Consider the following 27,764-nt stretch of genomic DNA (forward strand, 5'->3'; position numbering starts at 1 on the left):
AATTGATTGTCATTTTTACGTAAATTAATTGCCATTTTTACATAAATTGATTGCCATTTTTACATAATTGATTGCCATTTTTACCTTCATTGATTGCCAGTTTTACACAAATTCATTGTCAGTTTTACACAAATTTATTGCCAGATTTACACAAAATGATTGCCAGTTTTACACAAATTGATTGCCATTTTACATAAATTGATTGCCATTTTTATGCAAATTGATTGCCATTTTAAGTAAATTGATTGCCATTTTTATGTAAATTGATTGCCATTTTTCCATAAATAGATTGCCATTTGTACATAAATTGATTACCATTTTTAAAAATACAAACATCTTTGTACAAGACCCTTTAAAAGTTGTCCAACTTTAAGAATTGTGTTTGCCACCCCCCCTTTCAAACCTCCCATTCTCCCTCCCCCCACACACACAAACTAAATCAACAAAATTTCTTTGACAAACAAGCAATAACCCTGGGTAGGGATTGCCAAACAAACAAGTGTTTAACCCATTCAAACTCATATGAAAAGTGAAAATGGCAATATAAAACTAGCCAAAAACCAAAATAGCCTGCCAGTAACTCGCAGTATGTTCAGGTTTTATGCTGTTTGCTGCTCATCAGTATCTCAGGGTTGGAAGTGAAGCCTTTGAAACTTGTGTCTAGTAAGAGAGTCTTCAATTAAATTTGATTTTCTTAGTGACTACAATGCGTAAAAATGCGTACATGAGCATTCAGGGGTTTAACCAAGCCCTACCTTCTCTGCCAGCCAACCAAAGACTGAGTGCATGTGCCAAGAGGTGGCGTCCAGCTTCACGCCAAGCCCCTCGGGCATAACGCGAGGAATGTTCTCCACAAGACCTCCCCCTGTGATGTGTGCGAAGGCTTTCACATCACCATTCTTCATCAGCGGTAGCACAGAGCTCACATAGATCTTGGTTGGAGTGAGCAAGTCCTCGCCTTTGAGATTAACAAACAGAATACTCTAAAATCATTTATAATCATCTGCATGAAATGTTAAATTTAACAAGCAAATTCGTTAAATTGATATCCTCACCCAATTTTGTGACAGACAGAAGGACAGAATAACAAATGGACAGACATCTTTTATACTGTATCCATTCACCTGTAGGAGGGGGGGGGCGGGGGGGAATAGAAATTCATTGATTTCTACCTTGAAGAAAAAAAGAGGAATTTGCTGAGGTCATTTTCTGATGTCTTTGTTTTAAAATAGAGGATCGATAAACACACAAATGAGCGAACATTCCAAGGATAAGAATGCTTAACAACAGCATTGCATAACGGGTGACACGCTCAGCTGCGGGTGCAGTTGTGAATAAATGAAAGCTTGTCAGATTTTATTTTTTTTAAACTAATCAAGGTGCAGCTTCATACCAAGTTTCAAAGTTGTAGGTTGAAGCACTTTGATTTTAGAGCCAATGTTCAAAACCTTGACAAAATGTAAAGGTTTTAGCACGATGCGGACGGCACGACGACGGACACGACGAGCTGGCTATGACAATACCTCGGGTTTTCTCCGAAAACAGCCAAGCTAAAAAGGGTTTTCTCCGAAAACAGCCAAGCTAAAAAGTACTTTAACCTTATAAACACTCCAGCAGAATGTTAATCAATTGCAAATGTGGGGTGTTAATAAAGATTAGTAGGAGTGAACATAGTAACATTTTATTATTATAGTATACTTAATATTATGTTATGGAGAACTGTATATTTTTTTACTGTGTAGCTGGTAACCGAAACATTTCAGTAAAAAAAACAAGAAATGTGTTTGTCAGAAACACTATGTCCCCTTCTGCGCGGCTTTGATTTTTTTTTTGGGCAGGTTCAGATAATTATCTCCCTTTAAAGCTTATAACTTCCCTTGGATTTGTTTTTTTTACCTTTGATCTTAAAGTTTCAACACTCAAAATGTGCAGCTCTATGAGATACACATGCATGCCAAATATGAAGTTGCTATCTTCAATATTGCAAAAGTTATGGCAAAATGTTAAAGTTTGGGCAAACAAACCAACCAAATTAACCAGCCAACAGACAGGGCAAAAACAATATGTCCCCAAACATATAAAAATGCATTTAGCAATAAAGCAAGATAAAGCATTAATTTCGTATGGACTTTCATGAGCTATTTAGCAAAATGTATTTATTAAGGAGTGTACAGTGAACATATTTGTAATGACTCTGTGGTACAAATGCGAAGGAAGTCTGAACCTCAACTATGCAATTATCTAAATATATTGTGCAGTAATTTTCTTTTGTGCAAGCATGATGTCATACAATAACAGCAGCTGAATCTATTTATCCAGATCTTGCTTAAGATATGTATCTGTTATGTAAGTTTTGGCTCAAAGTTATCAAAGTTCCAAGTCAGACATGACATGTCCAAACTTAAAAACCATTAATGTAGAGGGTTACAAGTATATGCATCTATTTCAATTGTCATGGATGGGACATAAACAAAAAATTGGAACTTGTGCAGGTTCATAGTAGCTTTTGATTTCCTATTTAACTTAAGTTTTTCAACACTGCAACTCAACAGATGAGCAGTTTAATCATATCATGACCCAAATAAAACTTACTAATAAACAAAAGGGCCATGATGGCCCTGAATGGCTCACCTGACTAATCAAATACAATCAAAACCCAGATTTCATCAAGATAAACATTCTGACCAAATTTCATAAAGATTAGATGAAAACTGTAACCTCTATTGTCTACACAAGGTTTTTCTATTATTTGACCTAGTGACCTTGTTTTTAACCCCTAGTGACCCAAATACAATCCCAACCCAGATTTCATCAAGATAAACATTCTGATCAAATTTTATAAAGATTGGATAAAAACTGTGACCTCTATTGTCTACACAAGGTTTTTCTATTATTTGACCTAGTGACCTAGCTTTTGACCCCAGATGACCCAAATACAATCCCAACCCAGATTTCATCAAGATAAACATTCTGACCAAATTTCATAAAGATTGGATGAAAACTGTGACCTCTATTGTCTATACAAGGTTTTTTATTATTTGACCTAGTGACCTAGTTTTTGACCTAGTGACCTAGTTTTTGACGCCAGGTGACCCAAATACAATCCCAACCCAGAATTCATCAAGATAAACATTCTGACCAAATTTCATAAAGATTGGATGAAAACTGTGACCTCTACTGTCTACACAAACAAATTGTTGACGGTTTTTCTATTATTTGACCTAGTTACCTAGTTTTTGACCTCAGATGACCCAAATACAATCCCAATCTAGATTTCATCAAGATAAACATTCTGACCAAATTTCATAAAGATTGGATGAAAACTGCGACCTCTATTGTCTACACAAGGTTTTTCTATTATTTGACCTAGTGTTTGACATAGTGACCTAGTTTTTGACCCCAGATTACCCAAATACAATCCCAACCCAGATTTATCGAGATAAACATTCTGACCAAATTTCATAAAGATTGGATGAAAAATGTGACCTCTACTGTCTACACAAGGTTTTTCTACTATTTTACCTAGGTTTTGACCTAGTGACCTAATTTTTTACCCCAGATGACCCAAATACAATCCCAACCCAGATTTCATCAAGATAAACATTCTGACCAAATTTCATAAAGAATGGATGAAAACTGTGACCTCTACTGTCTACACAAACAAATTGTTGACGGACGGACGCACGCACACACGCACACACATACGGACGCCGGACATCACACGGTCACATAAGCTCACCATGTCACTTCGTGACAGGTGAGCTAAAAAAAATTGCCACCATAATTACTACCATTTACCTATAATTTAAACAAAATACAACTGCAGTTTTCACCATTTTTACTGGGCCCAAAACCTGTCAAAAATGTAAATAAATAAATATATAATAAAAGGGCAAAAAACAATCACAATGTTAAATCAAATTGGTTATCCTTCTCACCTAAAGATTTGCCAGACTTGAAGGGTGAAGGCTTATCGTACTGCAGTTCCAGCTTCTCCACCAGTTTCCTCACAAGACTGAACCCGTTACTGTGGAGACCGCTCGATCCAAGGCCAATCACCGAGTCACCCTCCGCGATGTCCTGTACGCGGGGTAAGATCTTATTACGCTCTACCGCACCCACTGCGAAGCCAGCAAGGTCATAGTCCCCTGGCTGGTACATGCCGGGCATCTCTGCTGTCTCACCACCTTGAAGAAGCATTAAGGCATGTCAGCCTTGGTCTGCAAAATTTCCGCTAAGGCTAATCAGGAACAATACTGTCAGCCTAAACTAGACATCACTAAGAGACTAATCAGGAACAATACTGTCAGCCTTAACTAGACATCACTAACAGGCTAATCAGGAACAATACTGTCAGCCTAAACTAGACATCACTAACAGGCTAATCAGGAACAATAGTGTCAGCCTTAACTAGACATCACTAAGAGACTAATCCGGAACAATACTGTCAGCCTAAACTAGACATCACTAACAGGCTAATCAGGAACAATACTGTCAGCCTTAACTAGACATCACTTACAGGCTAATCCGGAACAATATTGTCAGCCTTAACTAGACATCACTAAGAGACTAATCAGGAACAATACTGTCAGCCTTAACTAGACATCACTAAGAGACTAATCAAGAGCAATACTGTCAGCCTAAACTAGACATCACTAAGAGGCTAATCAGGAACAATACTGTCAGCCTAAACTAGACATCACTAAGAGACTAATCAGGAACAATACTGTCAGCCTAAACTAGACATCACTAACAGGCTAATCAGGAACTACACTGTCAGCCTTAACTAGACATCACTTCCAGGCTAATCAGGAACAATACTGTCAGCCTAAACTAGACATCACTAAGAGACTAATCAGGAACAATACTGTCAGCCTTAACTAGACATCACTTACAGGCTAATCAGGAACAATACTGTCAGCGTTAACTAGACATCACTAAGAGACTAATCAGGAACAATACTGTCAGCCTTAACTAGACATCACTAAGAGACTAATCAGGAACAATACTGTCAGCCTTAACTAGACATCACTAAGAGACTAATCAGGAACAATACTGTCAGCCTTAACTAGACATCACTTACAGGCTAATCAGGAACAATACTGTCAGCCTAAACAAGACATCACTAAGAGACTAATCAGGAACAATACTGTCAGCCTTAACTAGACATCACTAAGAGACTAATCAGGAACAATACTGTCAGCCTTAACTAGACATCACTAACAGGCTAATCAGGAACAATACTGTCAGCCTTAACTAGACATCACTTACAGGCTAATCAGGAACAATAGTGTCAGCCTAAACTAGACATCACTAACAGGTTAATCAGGAACAATACTGTCAGCCTAAACTAGACATCACTAACAGGTTTATCAGGAACAATACTGTCAGCCTAAACTAGACATCACTAAGAGACTAATCAGGAACAATACTGTCAGCCTTAACTAGACATCACTAAGAGACTAATCAGGAACAATACTGTCAGCCTTAACTAGACATCACTAAGAGACTAATCAGGAACAATACTGTCAGCCTAAACTAGACATCACTAAGAGACTAATCAGGAACAATATTGTCAGCCTTAACTAGACATCACTAAGATACTAATCAGGAACAATACTGTCAGCCTAAACTAGACATCCCTAAGAGAAGGCTAATCCGGAACAATACTGTCAGCCTAAACAAGACATCACTAAGAGACTAATCAGGAACAATACTGTCAGCCTAAACTAGACATCACTTACAGGCTAATCAGGAACAATACTGTCAGCCTAAACTAGACATCACTAAGAGACTAATCAGGAACAATACTGTCAGCCTTAACTAGACATCACTTCCAGGCTAATCAGGAACAATACTGTCAGCCTAAACTAGACATCACTAAGAGACTAATCAGGAACAATACTGTCAGCCTAAACTAGACATCACTTACAGGCTAATCAGGAACAATACTGTCAGCCTAAACTTAACATCACTAACAGGCTAATCCGGAACAATACTGTCAGCCTAAACTTAACATCACTAACAGGCTAATCCGGAACAATACTGTCAGCCTAAACTAGACATCCCTAAGAGAAGGCTAATCCGGAACAATACTGTCAGCCTAAACAAGACATCACTAAGAGACTAATCAGGAACAATACTGTCAGCCTTAACTAGACATCACTTACAGGCTAATCAGGAACAATACTGTCAGCCTAAACTAGACATCACTAAGAGACTAATCAGGAACAATATTGTCAGCCTTAACTAGACATCACTTACAGGCTAATCAGGAACAATACTGTCAGCCTTAACTAGACATCACTTACAGGCTAATCAGGAACAATACTGTCAGCCTTAACTAGACATCACTAAGAGAAGGCTAATCAGGAACAATATTGTCAGCCTTAACTAGACATCACTAAGAGACTAATCAGGAACAATATTGTCAGCCTTAACTAGACATCACTAAGAGACTAATCAGGAACAATACTGTCAGCCTTAACTAGACATCACTTACAGGCTAATCAGGAACAATACTGTCAGCCTTAACTAGACATCACTAAGAGACTAATCAGGAACAATACTGTCAGCCTTAACTAGACATCACTAACAGGCTAATCAAGAGCAATACTGTCAGCCTAAACTAGACATCACTAAGAGGCTAATCCGGAACAATACTGTCAGCCTAAACTAGACATCCCTAAGAGAAGGCTAATCCGGAACAATACTGTCAGCCTAAACAAGACATCACTAAGAGACTAATCAGGAACAATACTGTCAGCCTAAACAAGACATCACTAAGAGACTAATCAGGAACAATACTGTCAGCCTTAACTAGACATCACTAAGAGACTAATCAGGAACAATACTGTCAGCCTAAACTAGACATCACTAAGAGACTAATCAGGAACAATACTGTCAGCCTTAACTAGACATCACTAACAGGCTAATCAGGAACAATACTGTCAGCCTTAACTAGACATCACTTCCAGGCTAATCAGGAACAATACTGTCAGCCTTAACTAGACATCACTAACAGGCTAATCAGGAACAATACTGTCAGCCTAAACTAGACATCACTAACAGGCTAATCAGGAACAATACTGTCAGCCTTAACTAGACATCACTTACAGGCTAATCAGGAACAATACTGTCAGCCTAAACTAGACATCACTAAGAGACTAATCAGGAACAATACTGTCAGCCTAAACAAGACATCACTAACAGGCTAATCAGGAACAATAGTGTCAGCCTTAACTAGACATCACTAAGAGACTAATCAGGAACTACATTGTCAGCCTTAACTAGACATCACTAAGAGACTAATCAGGAACAATACTGTCAGCCTAAACTAGACATCACTTCCAGGCTAATCAGGAACAATACTGTCAGCCTTAACTAGACATCACTAAGAGACTAATCAGGAACAATACTGTCAGCCTTAAATAGACATCACTTACAGGCTAATCAGGAACAATAGTGTCAGCCTTAACTAGACATCACTAAGAGACTAATCCGGAACAATACTGTCAGCCTAAACTAGACATCACTTACAGGCTTATCAGGAACAATACTGTCAGCCTAAACTAGACATCACTAACAGGCTAATCAGGAACTACACTGTCAGCCTTAACTAGACATCACTAAGAGATAATCAGGAACAATACTGTCAGCCTTAACTAGACATCACTAAGAGACTAATCAGGAACAATACTGTCAGCCTAAACTAGACATCACTAACAGGCTAATCGGGAACAATACTGTCAGCCTAAACTAGACATCACTAACAGGCTAATCGGGAACAATACTGTCAGCCTAAACTAGACATCACTAAGAGACTAATCAGGAACAATACTTTCAGCCTTAACTAGACATCACTAACAGGCTAATCAGGAACAATACTGTCAGCCTTAACTAGACATCACTAACAGGCTAATCAGGAACAATACTGTCAGCCTAAACTAGACATCACTAACAGGTTAATCAGGAACAATACTGTCAGCCTTAACTAGACATCACTAAGAGACTAATCAGGAACAATACTGTCAGCCTTAACTAGACATCACTTACAGGCTAATCAGGAACAATACTGTCAGCCTAAACTAGACATCACTAAGAGACTAATCAGGAACAATACTGTCAGCCTAAACTAGACATCACTAACAGGTTAATCAGGAACAATACTGTCAGCCTTAACTAGACATCACTAACAGGCTAATCAGGAACAATACTGTCAGCCTAAACAAGACATCACTAAGAGACTAATCAGGCACAATACTGTCAGCCTAAACTAGACATCACTAACAGGTTTATCAGGAACAATACTGTCAGCCTTAACTAGACATCACTTACAGGCTAATCAGGAACAATACTGTCAGCCTAAACTTAACATCACTAACAGGCTAATCCGGAACAATACTGTCAGCCTAAACTAGACATCACTAAGAGATTAATCAGGAACAATACTGTCAGCCTAAACTAGACATCACTAACAGGCTAATCAGGAACAATACTGTCAGCCTAAACTAGACATCACTAAGAGACTAATCAGGAACAATACTGTCAGCCTAAACTAGACATCACTAACAGGCTAATCAGGAACAATACTGTCAGCCTAAACTAGACATCACTAAGAGACTAATCAGGAACAATACTGTCAGCCTTAACTAGACATCACTTACAGGCTAATCAGGAACAATACTGTCAGCCTAAACTAGACATCACTAAGAGACTAATCAGGAACAATACTGTCAGCCTAAACTAGACATCACTAAGAGACTAATCAGGAACAATACTGTCAGCCTAAACTAGACATCACTAAGAGACTAATCAGGAACAATACTGTCAGCCTTAACTAGACATCACTTACAGGCTAATCAGGAACAATACTGTCAGCCTAAACTAGACATCACTAGAGACTAATCAGGAACAATACTGTCAGCCTTAACTAGACATCACTTACAGGCTAATCAGGAACAATACTGTCAGCGTTAACTAGACATCACTAAGAGACTAATCAGGAACAATACTGTCAGCCTTAACAAGACATCACTAAGAGACTAATCAGGAACAATACTGTCAGCCTTAACTAGACATCACTAAGAGACTAATCAGGAACAATACTGTCAGCCTTACAAGACATCACTTCCAGGCTAATCAGGAACAATACTGTCAGCCTTAACTAGATATCACTAAGAGACTAATCAGGAACAATACTGTCAGCCTAAACTAGACATCACTAAGAGACTAATCAGGAACAATACTGTCAGCCTTAACTAGACATCACTTACAGGCTAATCAGGAACAATACTGTCAGCGTTAACTAGACATCACTAAGAGACTAATCAGGAACAATACTGTCAGCCTAAACTAGACATCACTTACAGGCTAATCAGGAACAATACTGTCAGCCTAAACAAGACATCACTAACAGGCTAATCAGGAACAATACTGTCAGCCTTAACTAGACATCACTAAGAGACTAATCAGGAACAATACTGTCAGCCTTAACTAGACATCACTAAGAGACTAATCAGGAACAATACTGTCAGCCTTAACAAGACATCACTAAGAGACTAATCAGGAACAATACTGTCAGCCTAAACTAGACATCACTAACAGGCTAATCAGGAACAATACTGTCAGCCTAAACTAGACATCACTAAGAGACTAATCAGGAACAATACTGTCAGCCTTAACTAGACATCACTTACAGGCTAATCAGGAACAATACTGTCAGCGTTAACTAGACATCACTAAGAGACTAATCAGGAACAATACTGTCAGCCTAAACTAGACATCACTTACAGGCTAATCAGGAACAATACTGTCAGCCTAAACAAGACATCACTAACAGGCTAATCAGGAACAATACTGTCAGCCTTAACTAGACATCACTTACAGGCTAATCAGGAACAATACTGTCAGCCTAAACTAGACATCACTAAGAGACTAATCAGGAACAATACTGTCAGCCTAAACTAGACATCACTTACAGGCTAATCAGGAACAATACTGTCAGCCTTAACTAGACATCACTAAGAGACTAATCAGGAACAATACTGTCAGCCTTAACTAGACATCACTAAGAGACTAATCAGGAACAATACTGTCAGCCTTAACTAGACATCACTAAGAGACTAATCAGGAACAATACTGTCAGCCTAAACTAGACATCACTAAGAGACTAATCAGGAACAATACTTTCAGCCTTAACTAGACATCACTAACAGGCTAATCAGGAACAATACTGTCAGCCTTAACTAGACATCACTAACAGGCTAATCAGGAACAATACTGTCAGCCTTAACTAGACATCACTTACAGGCTAATCAGGAACAATACTGTCAGCCTAAACTAGACATCACTAACAGGCTAATCAGGAACAATACTGTCGGCCTTAACTAGACATCACTTCCAGGCTAATCAGGAACAATATTGTCAGCCTTAACTAGACATCACTAAGAGACTAATCAGGAGCAATACTGTCAGCCTTAACTAGACATCACTAAGAGGCTAATCAGGAACAATACTGTCAGCCTTAACTAGACATCACTAACAGGCTAATCAGGAACAATACTGTCAGCCTTAACTAGACATCACTTACAGGCTAATCAGGAACAATACTGTCAGCCTAAACTAGACATCACTAAGAGACTAATCAGGAACAATACTGTCAGCCTAAACTAGACATCACTAACAGGCTAATCAGGAACAATACTGTCAGCCTTAACTAGACATCACTTCCAGGCTAATCCGGAACAATATTGTCAGCCTAAACTAGACATCACTAACAGGCTAATCAGGAACAATACTGTCAGCCTAAACTAGACATCACTAACAGGCTAATCAGGAACAATACTGTCAGCCTAAACTAGACATCACTAACAGGCTAATCAGGAACAATACTGTCAGCCTTAACTAGACATCACTTCCAGGCTAATCAGGAACAATATTGTCAGCCTTAACTAGACATCACTAAGAGACTAATCAGGAACAATACTGTCAGCCTTAACTAGACATCACTAAGAGGCTAATCAGGAACAATACTGTCAGCCTAAACAAGACATCACTAAGAGACTAATCCGGAACAATATTGTCAGCCTTAACTAGACATCACTAAGAGACTAATCCGGAACAATATTGTCAGCCTTTACTAGACATCACTAAGAGACTAATCAGGAACAATACTGTCAGCCTTAACTAGACATCACTAAGAGACTAATCCGGAACAATATTGTTAGCCTTAACTAGACATCACTAAGAGACTAATCAGGAACAATACTGTCAGCCTTAACTAGACATCACTTCCAGGCTAATCAGGAACAATATTGTCAGCCTTAACTAGACATCACTAAGAGACTAATCAGGAACAATACTGTCAGCCTTAACTAGACATCACTTACAGGCTAATCAGGAACAATATTGTCAGCCTTAACTAGACATCACTAAGAGACTAATCAGGAACAATACTGTCAGCCTTAACTAGACATCACTAAGAGACTAATCAGGAACTACACTGTCAGCCTTAACTAGACATCACTAAGAGACTAATCAGGAACAATACTGTCAGCCTTAACTAGACATCACTAACAGGCTAATCAGGAACAATACTGTCAGCCTAAACTAGACATCACTAACAGGCTAATCAGGAACAATACTGTCAGCCTTAACTAGACATCACTTCCAGGCTAATCAGGAACAATACTGTCAGCCTTAACTAGACATCACTAAGAGACTAATCAGGAACAATACTGTCAGCCTTAACTAGACATCACTTACAGGCTAATCCGGAACAATACTGTCAGCCTAAACTTAACATCACTAACAGGCTAATCCGGAACAATACTGTCAGCCATAACTAGACATCACTAAGAGGCTTTCTTTAAACCAAAAACACAATAAAAGCGGAAAGTGATGTCCCTGCAGACTGCAAACCTTTAAATTGTACCATGTTCACCTTGAAATAGCACCATGTATGATAAATCTCATTAGACTAACCATAGACCATTTCAAACTAGAAATTAATTTATGTTTGTATTGTACTGGAAAGCGTATATTTCTACCGGTAAGTAAAATTAAACAAGAATATACATGTAGTTTGTATCTTAAGCATTTGTCTTAAAGAATGATTTTGTATCAAATTACATGTTAACAATAAAAACTTTCAAATTTATTTCACTCTTCAATGCATATTAATAAATCTAGGATAATCAACAATAAAAAAAAAAGTCAAAGTCAGTAATGACAAGCACACCCACCTACTAAAGCACAACCAGACATGCGGCATCCGTCAGTGATTCCTGCAATGACCTCCTTAGCCTGGGCCACGTTGAGGTGCCCGGTAGCAAAGTAGTCCAGAAAGTAGAGGGGTTCAGCCCCGTGTGCCAGGATATCGTTCACACACATGGCCACCAGGTCGATGCCAATAGTCTTGTGGTTCCCAACTGCTTTTGCGATCTGAAAAGAAAGCAGAAATCACACTGGGCCTGGGAAATCCCTAAATTCACTGAAGCATACTTATTTAATTGTTAAGTGTATTTTTCACAAGGAGAAATTTATGTTTACCGTAATAACTCTAAGTTTTTGGACGCTCTAAGTTTTCGGAAACCCTCTTTTTTAAATAATTATTTTTGTGACGCTTAATTTTCGGACATACGGGTATTCGTCCTTAATTAATATCTCTAAATTGTTGGACAGTATATTTTACAGCGCTATTCTAGAGACTTCTGCCCTGTTTTCACGTATCTTGTGACACTTTGAGCATGGATTTTTACAACCGGATTAAGGTCATAAAACTTGGAAGATGCATGCCTAAGGGCCACGGACCATAACATGTGCCAAATTGGGTAAATAATCATGTATAAGGGTAGACAACAATGGATTCACCCAACAGCATTTGAAACAGTTTCGTCCTATTGAGGAAGCAGAATGTTATATGTTTTTACTTTTTGGTTCTATCATTTCAGGCAAGTTAGCAAAGCAGTGAAATTGTATTCATTTTAAAGCAGAAAAGAAGAGTCGATTACAATACAATTATTGTACACTGATTTATTTTTTTATTTCAATATAATTAAAATTTTTGGACACCTTAATTTTTGTCTCTATATTTTAGGACACCTGTAATTTTTAAATATTTTTCGAACCTTAATTTTTGGACAGGGAAAAAAATAACTATTTTTAATTGTCTGAAAACTGAGAGTAATTACGGTTATACTCTAAAATTTATGAATGCAGGAGAAATGCAGAGAAATCAACTGTTTTCATTTAAAAGTGAATTTTTGCATTTTTTAGTGGAATAAATTCACAAAAAATGAAGACAAAATATGGAGGCATTAATACAGGAACGTTAAATGCTGATTAAGACATTTAATACACTTTTTGAGAAGAGTTATTATAAAATGTACTTATATATCCTTAGATCACGAATTCCCCAAAAATTCCATTGATTTTGAAAAATTCTGTACAAATATTTTTGATGTGCCCAAGTCCACCAGATGGGTAATACATTTGTTATGTGGGATTTTGAATCTTAGTTCTAAATGACCAAATTCTTGGTTCAAAGACCACTTATGGCTTGCATAGGATTGTAGAAAATGTATTAATTAAGAAACAATATTTTTTTATCATGGTTTGTTGTTGAATAAACCACAGTAAGGAGAATAGATGCGTAGGAATTAAATCACGAGTGCAAGGCATCTATACTCCTTACTGTGGGTTTTTGGACAACAAAACATCATAGAAAATTATTATTTCGATTCAAACATTATTCTGATTGATTTGGTTCAAGCTTTTGGACGTGAACTATATTTTTTAATACTCTGCCCTTCTTAGTACAAAGTTCACTATTTAGTGACATCATTGAATTGTACAAACATAAGACGTCGTTTTCATTCATAAATATTTTGCAAATTACATCACTTTCATTGAGAACAAAAATTGTAGAAACTAAATGACGTCACTTTTATTGATGCTACTGAAAAGCTGACGTGCTATTAATGTTTTCTTAATAACGTTTCCTAACAAATAACATTCTTTGTAGGCATGGTTATGCCACTTATCACCAAACATACAATTTGTTGTTTCATTACATTCATATACATGCTACATTTATTAAATTTCTTTAAGAGCGGGTTTTAGCATGTGCATTTTACTGCAATATTTTCTTTATTCATTCGGAACTATTTTCGAAAAATTAAGCTCTGCCCATAATTATTGCAGAATAACCCACACTTGATTTTCTTCTTTGTCTATAGAAAAAAGTCGCATGCAATGTTAGAATATTATATAAAAAGCACTTCTTACGTATAATTGTTTGTATCTCAAACTAATTGGATAAGTTCTTAGTGTTAAATGAGCATTTGTCACACTTTTTGAGATACCTCACTGAAACACAGCATACACCACAAAATACTGAACTTTTTCAAATGAAACTGGCCAAAATGGAGGTTCACCTTGAGTTTGGTTCCCACTCCATCTGTGCCTGACACAAGTATGGGGTCCTGGAAACCAGCCGCCTTTAGATCAAACAGGGAACCAAACATGCCCAGGCCTGCCATACAGCCTGGCCTGTAATAGAACTATGGATAATTAAGTGAGTGGATGTGTGCAACTTTCTATAAAAATGTGTCATTGGCAATGATTAACAAATAATTTCTCATCAATTAAATATGAAAATGAAAGATTTCTGGTAAAGCTACTCTCAGTATGGTTATAACCAAGGACTACATTTTAAAAATGTCACAAATTGTTTTAATTAACAAGAGCTGTCAGAGGACAGCGCGCTCGATTATTCGAGTGTTTGACAGTATAACGTAAACCATCATGGAGAGGGGGGGGTATAATGTGGGTGTGTGGTCATTTAATAGATGATCTTTCGAAAATAAGGAAACAACTATTTTATTTTTATTTTGGGGGGGGGGGGGATTCTGGGGTGGGGGCATGGGGGATGGTTTGGATGGAGTGCATTGTGGTATGTCAGGTAAGTGTTGTTTTGTCAAAGTATGATTCAAATGTGATCATAAATAAAGAAGTTATGGTAATTTAAGCAAAATGTTCAATTATCTAAGTATAAAAGGGGCCATAATTCTGTAAAAATGCTTGATACAGTTGTCTGCTCTTGTTTATAGATTGGGATCATGTTGGTAAAGAAGTATGCAAAATATGAAAGCAATATGTCAAAGGACATAGACAATATTTGAGGTGGTACGCAAACTTTAACATAGATTTATCAATAATATGCATATTCTAAGTATAAAAGGGGCAATAAATCTGTCAAAATCCTTGATACAGTTGTCTGCTCTTGTTTATAGATTGGGGTCATGTTGGTTCAGAAGTATGCAAAATATAAAAGCAATATGTCAAAGGACATAGGAAATATTTGGGGTAGTACGCAAATTTTAACATTTGCACGCTAACGGGAACGCTAACGCTAACGCCGATATGCCCATATACCATTCCTTGGATGAAAGTCCCATACAAATTCAGCTATCATCAATTAACACATCAAGCACATTTTACCATTCCTTTATTGGGATGCGCACAAATCATCACTAATCGTCAATAAACACTTCATGCCCATTTACCTTTCCTTGGATGGCAGTCCCATAAAAAGTCACAAATTTTCACTTAATCTGTAAATGTACACGTCACCCCATTACCAAACCCATTATGATGACAAGACATTCTCCCACCTGCTAGATGACTCTGCTAGTGGTTTAATGGCCTCTACAAGTTTGTCGCCCACTACGATGTCCACGCCCGAGTCCTTGTAGCTCAATGGTGGGGTGTGTAAGTTCCTGGAGAAAACGGGAGAAAATTATGCTTCCAAAGTATAGTTCTTAATGAAGTTTTAACCTTACTCAAATAACTCAACCAGTAATATGACTCTGTTTTCACCTGGACACAACTCTAAGGCCAATATCCTTTCTGTGGAAGGCCCCCTCAAACTTGATCATGGCTGCACCCTTCTGTGCCACTGAGGTGGCGGTCTCAAAGTCAGACTCTGTAGCCACCACCGCCAGCACTCGCCCCCCACTGGTGACCAGGCCCGCTTCTGCAAGGGTCGTGCCTGCTTGGAACACTGTCAATCCAAGATTCTGGGCTTGGTCTAGCCCTGAAATATGTGCATTCAGACTGATGAATGTGAAACTGGTTTAAAAGATTGACAATTCATTATGAGATAAACTAGTGTTGCGCAGTAATCTCTCGGCATAATTCATTGGATATCTTAATGTTATTAATAAGTTGAATTGATGTTGGCCTTGTTACATTGCTGTAGACCGGCATATTAGTCTGAGGCCAATGGCTTAAACCAGAGTCTAAAGTATAATAATCAGACCAATCTGAATTGAAAAAATAACAAGGGACAAAATTGTCACAAAACCAGGTTTTCATTGTGAAAAAAAATCTGATAAAGGGAGACAACTCAAACTGAACTTTTGAAATGAACAAACAAAATTAACCCCCTTTGTAAGTTTGTTTGAAAATTAATCTATTTTTAGTCGTGGAAACCTTGACATTGGAGATATCGACGTGATTCTTTCGCGCGACACACTGTCTAATGATGGTAAACAAATGTGCCTAATGATTTTAAAATTTCACAATGAACGACAAAGTTATGGCCCGGACAAGCTTGTTCCGCCCGCCCGCCCGCCAGCCTGCCAGCTAGCCCGCCCGCATTCGCCAATCTAGTAACCAGTTTTTTTCTTCGGAAAACCTGGTTAAAAATGAAATTTAGTAAATGACATTATAACCTTATGCTGCCTTAAATACACTGTAACTCTAATATGACGCGGATGACGGGGTCCAAGTCACAAGACAGCATTATAAACGGATTTGCGGTTATAAGTTATTAGCATTCACAAATTATTGCAAGGTTGTGTTGTCATTCGCCAATATATGCATATAAACCCTACCGTATTGATAACTGTATACATACCGCTTTTCTAATGTGCATATATATCCAATTATCCTATATAATTATTAAACCAATTTAAAACAAGAGCACCGCCTTGCGGGTGCAGACCGCTCATCTATTTTCTTTTTAAAGGTGAAGGGACTCACAATTTCAATCACAAAGGAGGGAGGGGTGGAGTGAAGAGGGGTGTATAGTGTGGGGGTGTGGACATTTATTACACTATCTTCCAAAAATGCGGAAAAAAATGCAAAAAATGCAACAAAAAAAATCTCAGGAGGGGGGTGGGGGGCGGGGATTCTTGGGTGCGATGGTTGGAGGGTATTTCAAACATAAAATAATAAAAATAAATATTTGTGTTTTTAACCGTTTCAACAAAAAAAAAATTGGGGGGGGTGGGGTGGGGTGGGGTATAGTGTGAGGGTGTGGTGGTCATTTGTGAGATGATCTTAAAAAAAAAAAAATTTAGGGGGGGGATGGATTCGAGGGGGGAGGGGGGTGGGGAGAGATTCTTGGGTGCTATGGTATGACGGTATTTCAAACATAAAATAATAAAAATAAATATTTGTGTTTTTTAACCGTTTCAAAAAACAAAATGGGGGGTGGGGTGGGGGGGGGTATAGTGTGAGGGTGTGGTGGTCACTTGTGAGATGATCTTAAAAAAAAAAAAAAAAAAAGGGGGGGGGGGGAGTCGGGGGGGGGGGAGGGCACAGGGATGGTTTGGGTGTAGTCTATTGTGGTATGTCAGGTAAGAGTAGTTTTGTCAAAGTATCAATCAAATCAAATCATAAATAAAGAAGTTATGGCAATTTTAGCAAAATTTAATAAGTTTACCTTGAGAGTCAAGGTCATTCAAGGTAAAATTCAACTTGCCAGGTACAGTAACCTCATGATAGCATGAAAGTATTTGAAGTTTGAAAGCAATAGCCTTGATACTTTAGAAGTAAAGTGGATCGAAACACAAAATTTAACCATAAATTCAAAGTTACTAAGTCAAAAAAGGGCCATAATACAGTAAAAATGAAAACCAGAGTTATGCAACTTGTCCTTTTACTGTACCCTTATGATAGTTTGCGAGTGTTCCAAGTATGAAAGCAATATCTATGATACTTTAGGGGTAAAGTGGACCAAAACACAAAACTTAACCAAATTTTCAATGTATAAGTATAAAGGGCCCATAATTCCGTCCAAATGCCAGTCAGAGTTTCATAACTTTGCCTGCACAGTCCCCTTATGATAGTTAATAAGTGTTGCAAGTATGAAAGCAATAGCTTTGATACTGTAGGAATTAAGTGGACCTAAACACAAAACTTAACCAAATTTTCAGTTTTCTAAGTATAAAAAGGGCACATAATTCTGTCAAAATGCCAGTCAGAGTTTCATTACTTTGCCTGCACAGTCCCCTTATGATAGTTAGTAAGTGTTGCAAGTATGAAAGCAATAGCTTTGATACTTAAGGAATAAAATGGACCTAAACACAAAACTTAACCAAAAGTTTCAATTTTCTAAGTATAAAAAGGGCACATAATTCTGTCAAAATGCACGCCAGAGTTATCTAACTTTGCCTGCCCAGTCCCCTCATGATAGTAAGTAAGTGTACCAAGTTTGAATGCAATAGCATTGATACTTTCTGAGAAAAGTGGACCTAAACGCAAAACTAAACCGGACGCCAACGCCGACGCCGACGCCAAGGTGATGACAATAGCTCATAATTTTTTTTCAAATAATAGATGAGCTAAAAATTATTCTGACCATTTATGACAATAAATGTGTTCAAGGATTTCATAAACAACTCATTTCATAGGCCATTTTTCAGAATTGTAAAATGAACAGTGCATTCTGGGACAGGAGTTTTATAGGGCATTGTTCAGATTTAATTGTAACAACCAATGGATGAGTGACTTTAAATTAGATTGAATGCAATAGGATACAATACAATTTTTTATTGTGTAATACTCAGTCATGCAAAAAACATGCTTCCCAGAGATTTTCTAAAAATTGCGCGAAAATGGAAGTAAATGTCTGTAAACAATAACCCTAAATTGGATGAAACTATTCATCTTGATTGCTTATTTCTCTTTGCCTGGTACGTTTTCAATTGCATTTTAGCAGACAATATTTTAATTAATATTGTCCTCAAATAACAATGATTTGAAACATGAATCGTAAAACGTGTCAAAGCTGCCAATGATTAAAAAGATCGATCGCACATACACGAAACAGAAACTATTCTCACACCTGTACTGCACCAAACAATAGATAATGACACTTAAAATGTCAAATTCCCCAGTAATGGTTAGTCTCTTATCGATTAAAATTGAGCCATTATACAATCGGCGCATCTGACGCCCCTATATTTGAATGTCAAGAAAAGGCTCTATAACGGGAGCCAAGACCCATCTGCGTTATATTGAATTCAGCATTACAACGGAGCGTGTTATATTGGAGTTACAGTGTAGTGTAAATGTAATATCCAATGCATTTTAATTTGAATATTGAATAATATCATCAACACATTCATTACAAGATCTTAAACGGACTCTGCAATTACAGTTTTAAGGGAAGTCATTCGGAAGCAATTCATACCAGCCAAAAGTTGAACAAGCCATGTTTCATATGTAGACTATTGCCAAAACATTAAAGCTATCAATTCATTTTTAGGAGTTGGCATTTTATTTTTTTTTAGATCATCTATGAAATCCAAAATTATTTACCAAGATTATTTTCAAGATGGGGAGCAAAACATGTCAAATCATGCTAGCTGACCATATTATGAATTTGGATTAACTAATCTTGTATTGGCAGCGTTTTTTTCTCTATAAGCCATGTTTTTCTTTATTGGCTGAGTTTTTTCTATAGTGGCCATGTTTTGTGATTTATTGGCGAGGTAAATGCTGTACCGGTATCTGGCTAGCAAACAGACAAACATTGTCCCAAACCAAAAGGCTCTGTCACTCTTCCAACAAGAGCACCGCATAACGGGTGCCATGCTCGGCTTTGGGTGCAGTTTTGAATAAATGAAAGCTTGTCAGATATTTATTTTTTTTATTTATATTTTTAGAGGTCACAGTGACCTTGACCTTTGACCTAGTGATCCAAAAAATTGGTGTGGTATGTAGAACTAATCAAGGTGCAGCTACATATGAAGTTTAAAAGTTGTAGGTTGAAGCACTTTGATTTTAGAGCCAATGTTCAAAACCTTAACAAAATGTTAAGGTTTTAGCACGACGCGGACGGTGGACGACGAGCTGGCTATGACAATACCTCCTTTTTTCTCCAAAAACAGCCGAGCTAAATAAGGTGAAAAAACACTGACCTGTTATATGAACACTTGTTAAATCACATACAAAAAGCACCTTTTATAATAACATCAGTGCCCCAGATAAGTTGCGTATCTGCGTCATTCACCCTATTAAAATGTTTAAAAACACAAAGAAATACAATATCATGCGTATTGAAAGCACAACCAATTTGACTTTTAGCAAATTCGTCTAATTTGATGCATACAATACAATAGCTTTGATCTAAAATGTTTTGCTCATTTTCGGTATTTTCTCTTTGGAATTAGGATCGTAACGCGGGGACGCTTTCATTCAGCAAGCGACTGGATGGCGGAGCAGGAAAACAGTTAAAGTTATTCAAACGCTCTGCAGACTATATTTCATAGTTAGATACCATGTCATACATGTGTTTTCAATCTGACTAAATCCATCACTCATTGTGCATGTATTTATAATGCCTCTGTACTTTCAGTTTCTATTACGATGCGAAATAACAAGAGCACTGCATAACGGGTGCCTCGCTCGACTGCGAAAGCTTGTCAGAATTTTTTTTATTTTTTTTAGAGGTCACAGTGACCTTGACCTTTGACCTAGTGACCCAAAATGGGTGTGACGTGTAGAACTCACCAAGGTGCATCTACATATGAAGTTTAAAAGATGTAGGTGGAAGCACTTTGATTTTAGAGCCAATGTAAATGTTTTAGCACGAGCCGGCGGACAGCGGACGGCTGACGGTGGAAGACGAGCAGGCTATGACAATACCTCGGGTTTTCTCCGATAACAGCCTCGCTAAAAATGATCTGCCGAAGGGTGCCTTCAATAAGTGAACAATTTCTAGAACACGTTTATATGTTTGACTGTTACAAAGATGTCAGTTAACATCATTTTTTTTAATTTAAATATTATATTATGGACAGAGACTCAAGGATAAAAGATGTTATGAAACGTCAGTTTATTAAAGTTAATTATTATAGTTTACAGTTTTATTGAATCAATACAAGTGTGCAGCTTCAACAAAGGTAAAGCAGCAATGATTTTAAGGTATGCATTTTTATTACTAATTTCACCCTATTTCAAGAATGAAATAACCCTATTTTTCAAAATCAATGTGTGAAAACTCTATTTCCCAAATAATTATCTGGGGCACTGCAACATGACACCTGCCAAATAAAAAATCTACCTGTAATAGGCAAGCCTTTCTTGTACTTGTCAGGGTAGCCGCCAGACACCATCACCACGGCAACGGTCTTCTTCTGAGTCTCAAACTGTGGGGGGTCCTGGTGTAGGGAGCCTGACACACAGGCCAGGCAGGTCCTGTAGAGGTCACTCTTCATTAGGGGCAGGATCGCCTAGTGCAACATGTAATAACAGCTGTATTCTTTTATCTTAGTTTACCACTCAGATACATAATTTGACGATTGTGTAGTTTCTTGGAAAATCTGATTAAATTTAAGACTTTTCTTAATAGTTTCAATTGTTTAAGGCTTCATTCCCAGATACTGATGAGCAGCAAATGGCACAAACTGTTAGATACTTGCAAGCTATTCTGGTTTTTATGCTGGTTACATATACCCATTTACACTTTGCTTCTGAGAGGGTTAAGTGGAATGAAGAGACTTCAATAAGGCTTTGGTAACATACTGGAAGTTGTATGCCAAGGGATCAAGAGGTCACGGGTTGTTAGAAGAATAACAGGCATGCAACTTGTAAACGTATGCGAGTGGTTCACCAGAATAAGAAGAACACAATTGTGCACACAACAAAAAAAAGGAGTTGCATAAGCAATCCCCACACAATATTACATTGCTATGCAGTGTAACACTATTTGATGAATTTTAACAAGGGACAAAATTGTCACAAAACCAGGTTTTCAATTTGAAAAGTCTGATAAAGGGAGGCAATTAAAAATGTGCATTGTTACTGATTGTTACTAGTTACCCCCTTGTGTCAAATTCAATATATATTTTAGTCGTGGCGACCTTGATTTCAATTTGAAAAAAGTCTGATAAAGGGAGACAATTCAAAACGTGCATTGTAACTGATTGTTCCTAGTTACCCCCTTGTGTCAAATTCAATCAATTTTTAGCCATGGCGACCTTGACCTTGGAGATATCAACATAATTCTTTCGCATGACACACCATCAAATGATTGTGAACAAATGTACCGAGTAATTTTAAAATCTCACAATGAATGACATAGTTATGGCATAGTCAGACAAGATCAATTATGGCCATTTTTGACCTTTGAACTCAAAGTGTGACCTTGACCTTGGACATATCAACGTAATTCTTTTGCAGGACACACTGTCCAATGATGATGAACAAATGTGCCAAATGATTTAAAAATATCACAATAATCAACAAAGTTATGGCCCGGACAAGCTCATTCCGACCGCCCGCCCCCCTGCCAGCCCCCCCACCCGCCTGCCGACATTCGCAAATCTAATTACCAGTTTTTTCCTTCAGAAAACCTGGTTAAAAATGTCAAACTGGAGACATTCTTGCATGACAGAGCCCAACAAAAGACTGTATAGTCTTTCAATATTTAATGATTTTTAATAATGTCAAAATCAAACAGCTTGAAAAGAAATAATTAAGAACCAGTTCTAAGACATCTTTCACAAGACATGGTTCGCCCACTCCCTGAGTCATTGACCTAACGGTTACTCAGAGCTTGACAATCCATAGAACCGAAGTGACTACAAATTCATCCAATGAAAGACCAGTAATCATAATTTTAACATCATCGTATTACCTTGCTAATTTAGGAATGGTATTAATGGTTGCAAGTACAAATCTTCTGTGACAGATCAATGAGATTGCCTGTCATAAAGGACAGCACAACCTGAATGGATCAATTGTAGGACGACCAATCGTGTATACATAACACATGCATATTGCCAGACAGCTACCTGGAGTGTGTGTCACCTGGGTCTCTGGATCACCAAACCTACAGTTGAACTCGAGCACAGTGTGTTACCTGGGTCTCTGGATCACCAAACCTACAGTTGAACTCAAGCACTTGTGTTACCTAGGTCTCTGGATCATCAAACCTACAGTTGAACTCAAGCACTGTGTGTTACCTGGGTCTCTGGATCACCAAACCTACAGTTGAACTCAAGCACAGTGTGTTACCTGGGTCTCTGGATCACCAAACCTAAAGTTGAACTCAAGCAATGTGTGTTACCTGGGTCTCTGGATCATCAAACCTACAGTTGAACTCAAGCACTGTGTGTTACCTGGGTCTCTGGATCACCAAACCTACAGTTGAACTCAAGCACAGTGTGTTACCTGGGTCTCTGGATCACCAAACCTAAAGTTGAACTCAAGCAATGTGTGTTACCTGGGTCTCTGGATCATCAAACCTACAGTTGAACTCAAGCACTGTGTGTTACCTGGGTCTCTGGATCACCAAACCTACAGTTGAACTCAAGCACAGTGTGTTACCTGGGTCTCTGGATCACCAAACCTAAAGTTGAACTCAAGCAATGTGTGTTACCTGGGTCTCTGGATCCCCAAACCTACAGTTGAACTCAATCACTGTTTGTTACCTGGGTCTCTGAATCACCAAACCTACAGTTGAACTCAATCACTGTGTGTTACCTGGGTCTCTGGATCACCAAACCTACAGTTGATCTAAAGCAGTGTGTGTTACCTGGGTCTCTGAATCACCAAACCTACAGTTGAACTCAAGCACTGTGTGTTACCTGGGTCTCTGGATCACCAAACCTACAGTTGAACTCAAGCACTGTGTGTTACCTGGGTCTCTGGATCATCAAACCTACAGTTGAACTCAAGCACTGTGTTACCTGGGTCTCTGGATCACCAAACCTACAGTTGAACTCAAGCACTGTGTGTTACCTGGGTCTCTGAATCACCAAACCTACAGTTGAACTCAAGCACTGTGTGTTACCTGGGTCTCTGGATCACCAAACCTACAGTTGAATTTAAAAATTAAACGAGACTTACCTTTGTTAAGTCGATGTTTGATTGTAATTCTATGAGGATATAGAATTATGGAGGGATTAAATGAGATGTGTGCGAATGCGCAATCAGTCTTTAAAGCTCTTTTTTGCCAGTATTTCTACTTTCTTGCAAACTGAATCGTAGATTAAACTCTGTCGGGAGGGGGTGTCATTTAATCCCTCCATAATTCTATATCCTCATAGAATTACAATCAAACATCGCCTTAACCAAGGTAAGTCTCGTTTAATTTTTAAATTCTATTTTGCTTATTAGAATTACTACGGTATTAAATGAGATTTTAAAGCAAATAATGGCAAAAAACATACCTTAACACTTCAAGACAGTTTTGTCAAATGTGTCTTCCTTGATCACTTTTTTATAGTAGAACTTTGTAAATGTACTCTGATTTGACCAACCAGCTTTACTAAAAATTTCCTTGATTGGAACTCCACGGAGATTTGCCTTTGATACAACTGCACTTCGCGAACTAAGTGGTGTAAACGTATCACTAACACCAGCCCGAATCATTACCGTCTTTATCCATCTAGCAATCGTGTCTCTGTGTACAGGCTTAAATGGTTTGATATAGCTGATCAAAAATGCACTTTCAGTTTTACTTCTTAACATTTTATTCCTACATAAATACTCCTTTAAAACTGTGTAAACACAAAGCCTCCTATCTGGAGGGTAAGCCTTCAAATGGAACAATGAACAAACAAAACCAGGTCTGCTTTGCTTAAGCAAACTTGTAAACTGTAAAATAAACTCAGAACGTAACTTTTTAATGTTATGTACACTAAGCAGATGTATTGTCTGCACTCTCGCTGCATTCGTAAGTACCATTTAAATAGTCAGTTTTAATGTCAAATCTTTCAAAGTTAAATGTTTCACTGGTGAGAGTTTCCTTAAAAACATCAGTACTTTATCAACATCCCATGTGCATGAATATGCTGGTTGCGGTGGTTGTGAATAAAAAACACCTTTCATGAACCGTACAACTGTAGGATGTGTTCCTGCTGTATGGGATCCAAGTACTATACCAAGCGATGACAACGCAGCCCGAGCAGTGTTAAGAGAACTGTAGCTCAATCCTTTATGGAATTCCAATGTTAAAAACTGTAACCATCTTGAAATATACACTTGATACTCGCGTTTTGTGGAACCGCGCCATGATGACATGATAATGTCGGTAGCCTTGTCTGAAAAGCCTCATTCTCGGAATGATTTCCGGACACTTTGCATGCAATAATTACCAGTTTCTGCAACATTAGATGCTTTAAACCTTTGTCTGGCGCTTTTAGCAACTGTGTTGTCCTTGGTAGTATAACTGGAAAATCCACCAGTATCTTCATTAATAAACTGAACCATGCCTGTGTTGGCCACAGTGGTGCAAGAAGAATTGCTCTGGCCTGATCTGTTTGAATCTTGCGAATGCAACGAGCTAAGACACTGAAAGGAGGAAAAACATATCCAAGTTGAAATGTCCCCCAGTCAACTGTAAACGCATAAATATACAAAGCAAAAGGATCAGGTTTCCACGACCAATAAACTGGTACTTTATTGTTCAACCTTGATGCAAAAAGATCAATATCGCATCCTGGCCAAATTTTACAAATATCTTGAAAATATTGACCTTTTGATTCCCATTCTATTCGATCATTGAACTGCCAAGAGGGAGTATCTGCCTCATTGATTACACCTGGTATATGGGCACATTTAATCCAGATGTCATTTTCTTTGCCAAACAGCCAACTGTCCTTGCTAACCTGATTGCACTTATCTGACCTAATTCCAACCATACTATTGATGTAGCACGCTAATGTAGAGCTATCCAATAATATTTTAACATGTTTCTTTCTCAAATACTCAACCAGTGTTTTCAAAGCAAAGTATATAGCTTTCAGTTCCAAAACATTAATATGTTCATTTCGTTCTTCAGTATTCCATCGACCACCAAATTTTTGGTCTTGAAAAACAACACCCCATCCTAGAAGATACTGTCAGTTTGAATTTCCAAAACAGGATTTGCCCTGTGTATCGGTCTGACCTGAGAATGGATATTAAAAACCCACCATTGTAATTCATGTTGCATTGGCTGTGTTATATGCACATATGCCTCAAAGTTTACTTTATATCTTTTTAATGTTTCTATTTTCTCTTTTTGAGCTCTCTATAAAACAATTTTCCAAACTTGACAGCCGGAAAAGTCGACACCAAAACACCAATTACTTGGGCTTCTTCCCTTACTGTTGTTTTATCAGCCCTTAAAAGTTTGTTGCACATGTCAATAACCTTATCTTAATTTTCTTTAGGCAATCTAACAACCATCAAAACAGTGTCGATAATAAAACCCAAATATAGCACAATCTGAGAGGATATCAAAACCGACTTCTCTTCATTAATAATGAAACCTAAATTTTGCAACAAATTTCGAGTTACAGACACAGAATTGGCACATTCTTGATAAGAAGAACCTCCTAAAAGACTATCGTCTATGAAACCTGTGCAAATATGGCCTTCTGCTGTAAGCTTTGCAAACACTGGTTTTAGCAATTTGGTAAACAACCTAGGACCATCTCTATAGCCATTTGGAATGCAGGTATACTGATATATTTTGTCTCACCACTGGAGCCGAAAAAACTTTTGATCATCATTTGCAACTGGAACTGAGTGATATGCATGTTTTATATCAAAAGTACACAAGTACATGCCTTTTCTGACCACAGTAAGTGCAGTCTCGAAAGTGTCCATTTTAAAATGATGGTAGGATACATCTTCATTAAACTTTTTCAAATTTTAAATCATTCGATACTCCTGATTTTTCTATTGTCTCAAGAAAATTGGGAAAATAAACTGTTTTTCATGCCAATTTACTTGTATAAGAACTTTCAAGTCTATAAGTTTCTTAATTTCTCTGTCAATTATCAGTGATTCTTGTACATTAAAATTTTGCCGTGCAAACTGATTTTGAGTAGGTGGTGAACCTTTCCAATTTATATGACAATGCTCAACAATGTCTAAAATGAATGGATCATTTGTTATAGTTTTCCATACGTCAACAAAATATTTCAATCTACCAGCAACAAATACTTCACTAACCTGTGAATTTACATCCTCCTCACTCCCCCTCGGCGTTGGGATCTTTTTGGCCATGGCCCGTCAGCAGGTACGTAAGCACCACGTCCTCTAAAAGCACCACGACTCATTTTTGCCCCACCACGTGTGGCAAATGTTTTTGCAAATTTAACTCTTTGAAATAAATGTCAGTTTTCGTACTTCGTACAAACTTGTGGCAATACCTTTAATTATCAAGAAACAACTCAATGCGTACGAACTGCGTTTGTTTTATGCCACTATAAACTCGAAAATATCGACACAAAATACATACATCTTCCATTGACCGGAAGGGCGGAGCACACTGATTGCGCATGCGAACACATCTCATTTAATACCGTAGTAATTCTAATAAGCGAAATAGAATTCAAGCACTGTGTGTTACATGGGTCTCTGTATCACCAAACCTACAGTTGAACTCAAGCACTGTGTGTTACCTGGGTCTCTGGATCACCAAACCTACAGTTGAACTCAAGCACTGTGTGTTACATGGGTTTCGGGAT

At 37.8% G+C, this 27,764-nt stretch overlaps 1 protein-coding gene across 3 annotated transcripts in view; it reads right to left on the minus strand.

The window, feature by feature from the left end:
• LOC127880970 (trifunctional purine biosynthetic protein adenosine-3-like) overlaps positions 1 to 27,764 on the minus strand; it is a 56,014-nt gene that overhangs the window by 11,271 nt on the left and 16,979 nt on the right. For all 3 annotated transcript variants that reach the window (XR_008049834.1, XR_008049835.1, XM_052428488.1), the window contains exons 10-16: positions 21,362 to 21,530; positions 15,883 to 16,099; positions 15,678 to 15,782; positions 14,439 to 14,553; positions 12,246 to 12,444; positions 3,939 to 4,187; positions 756 to 958 (exon numbers count right to left, since the gene is read on the minus strand). Coding sequence is in view for 1 of the 3 variants with exons in the window: in XM_052428488.1 (XP_052284448.1) it covers positions 756 to 958; positions 3,939 to 4,187; positions 12,246 to 12,444; positions 14,439 to 14,553; positions 15,678 to 15,782; positions 15,883 to 16,099; positions 21,362 to 21,530 (1,257 nt within the window). In the remaining 2 variants the exon portion in view is untranslated. The remainder of the gene's footprint in view (positions 1 to 755; positions 959 to 3,938; positions 4,188 to 12,245; positions 12,445 to 14,438; positions 14,554 to 15,677; positions 15,783 to 15,882; positions 16,100 to 21,361; positions 21,531 to 27,764) is intronic.

The sequence above is a fragment of the Dreissena polymorpha genome, chromosome 5, assembly GCF_020536995.1.
Source record: "Dreissena polymorpha isolate Duluth1 chromosome 5, UMN_Dpol_1.0, whole genome shotgun sequence".
Lineage (NCBI taxonomy): Eukaryota > Metazoa > Mollusca > Bivalvia > Myida > Dreissenidae > Dreissena > Dreissena polymorpha.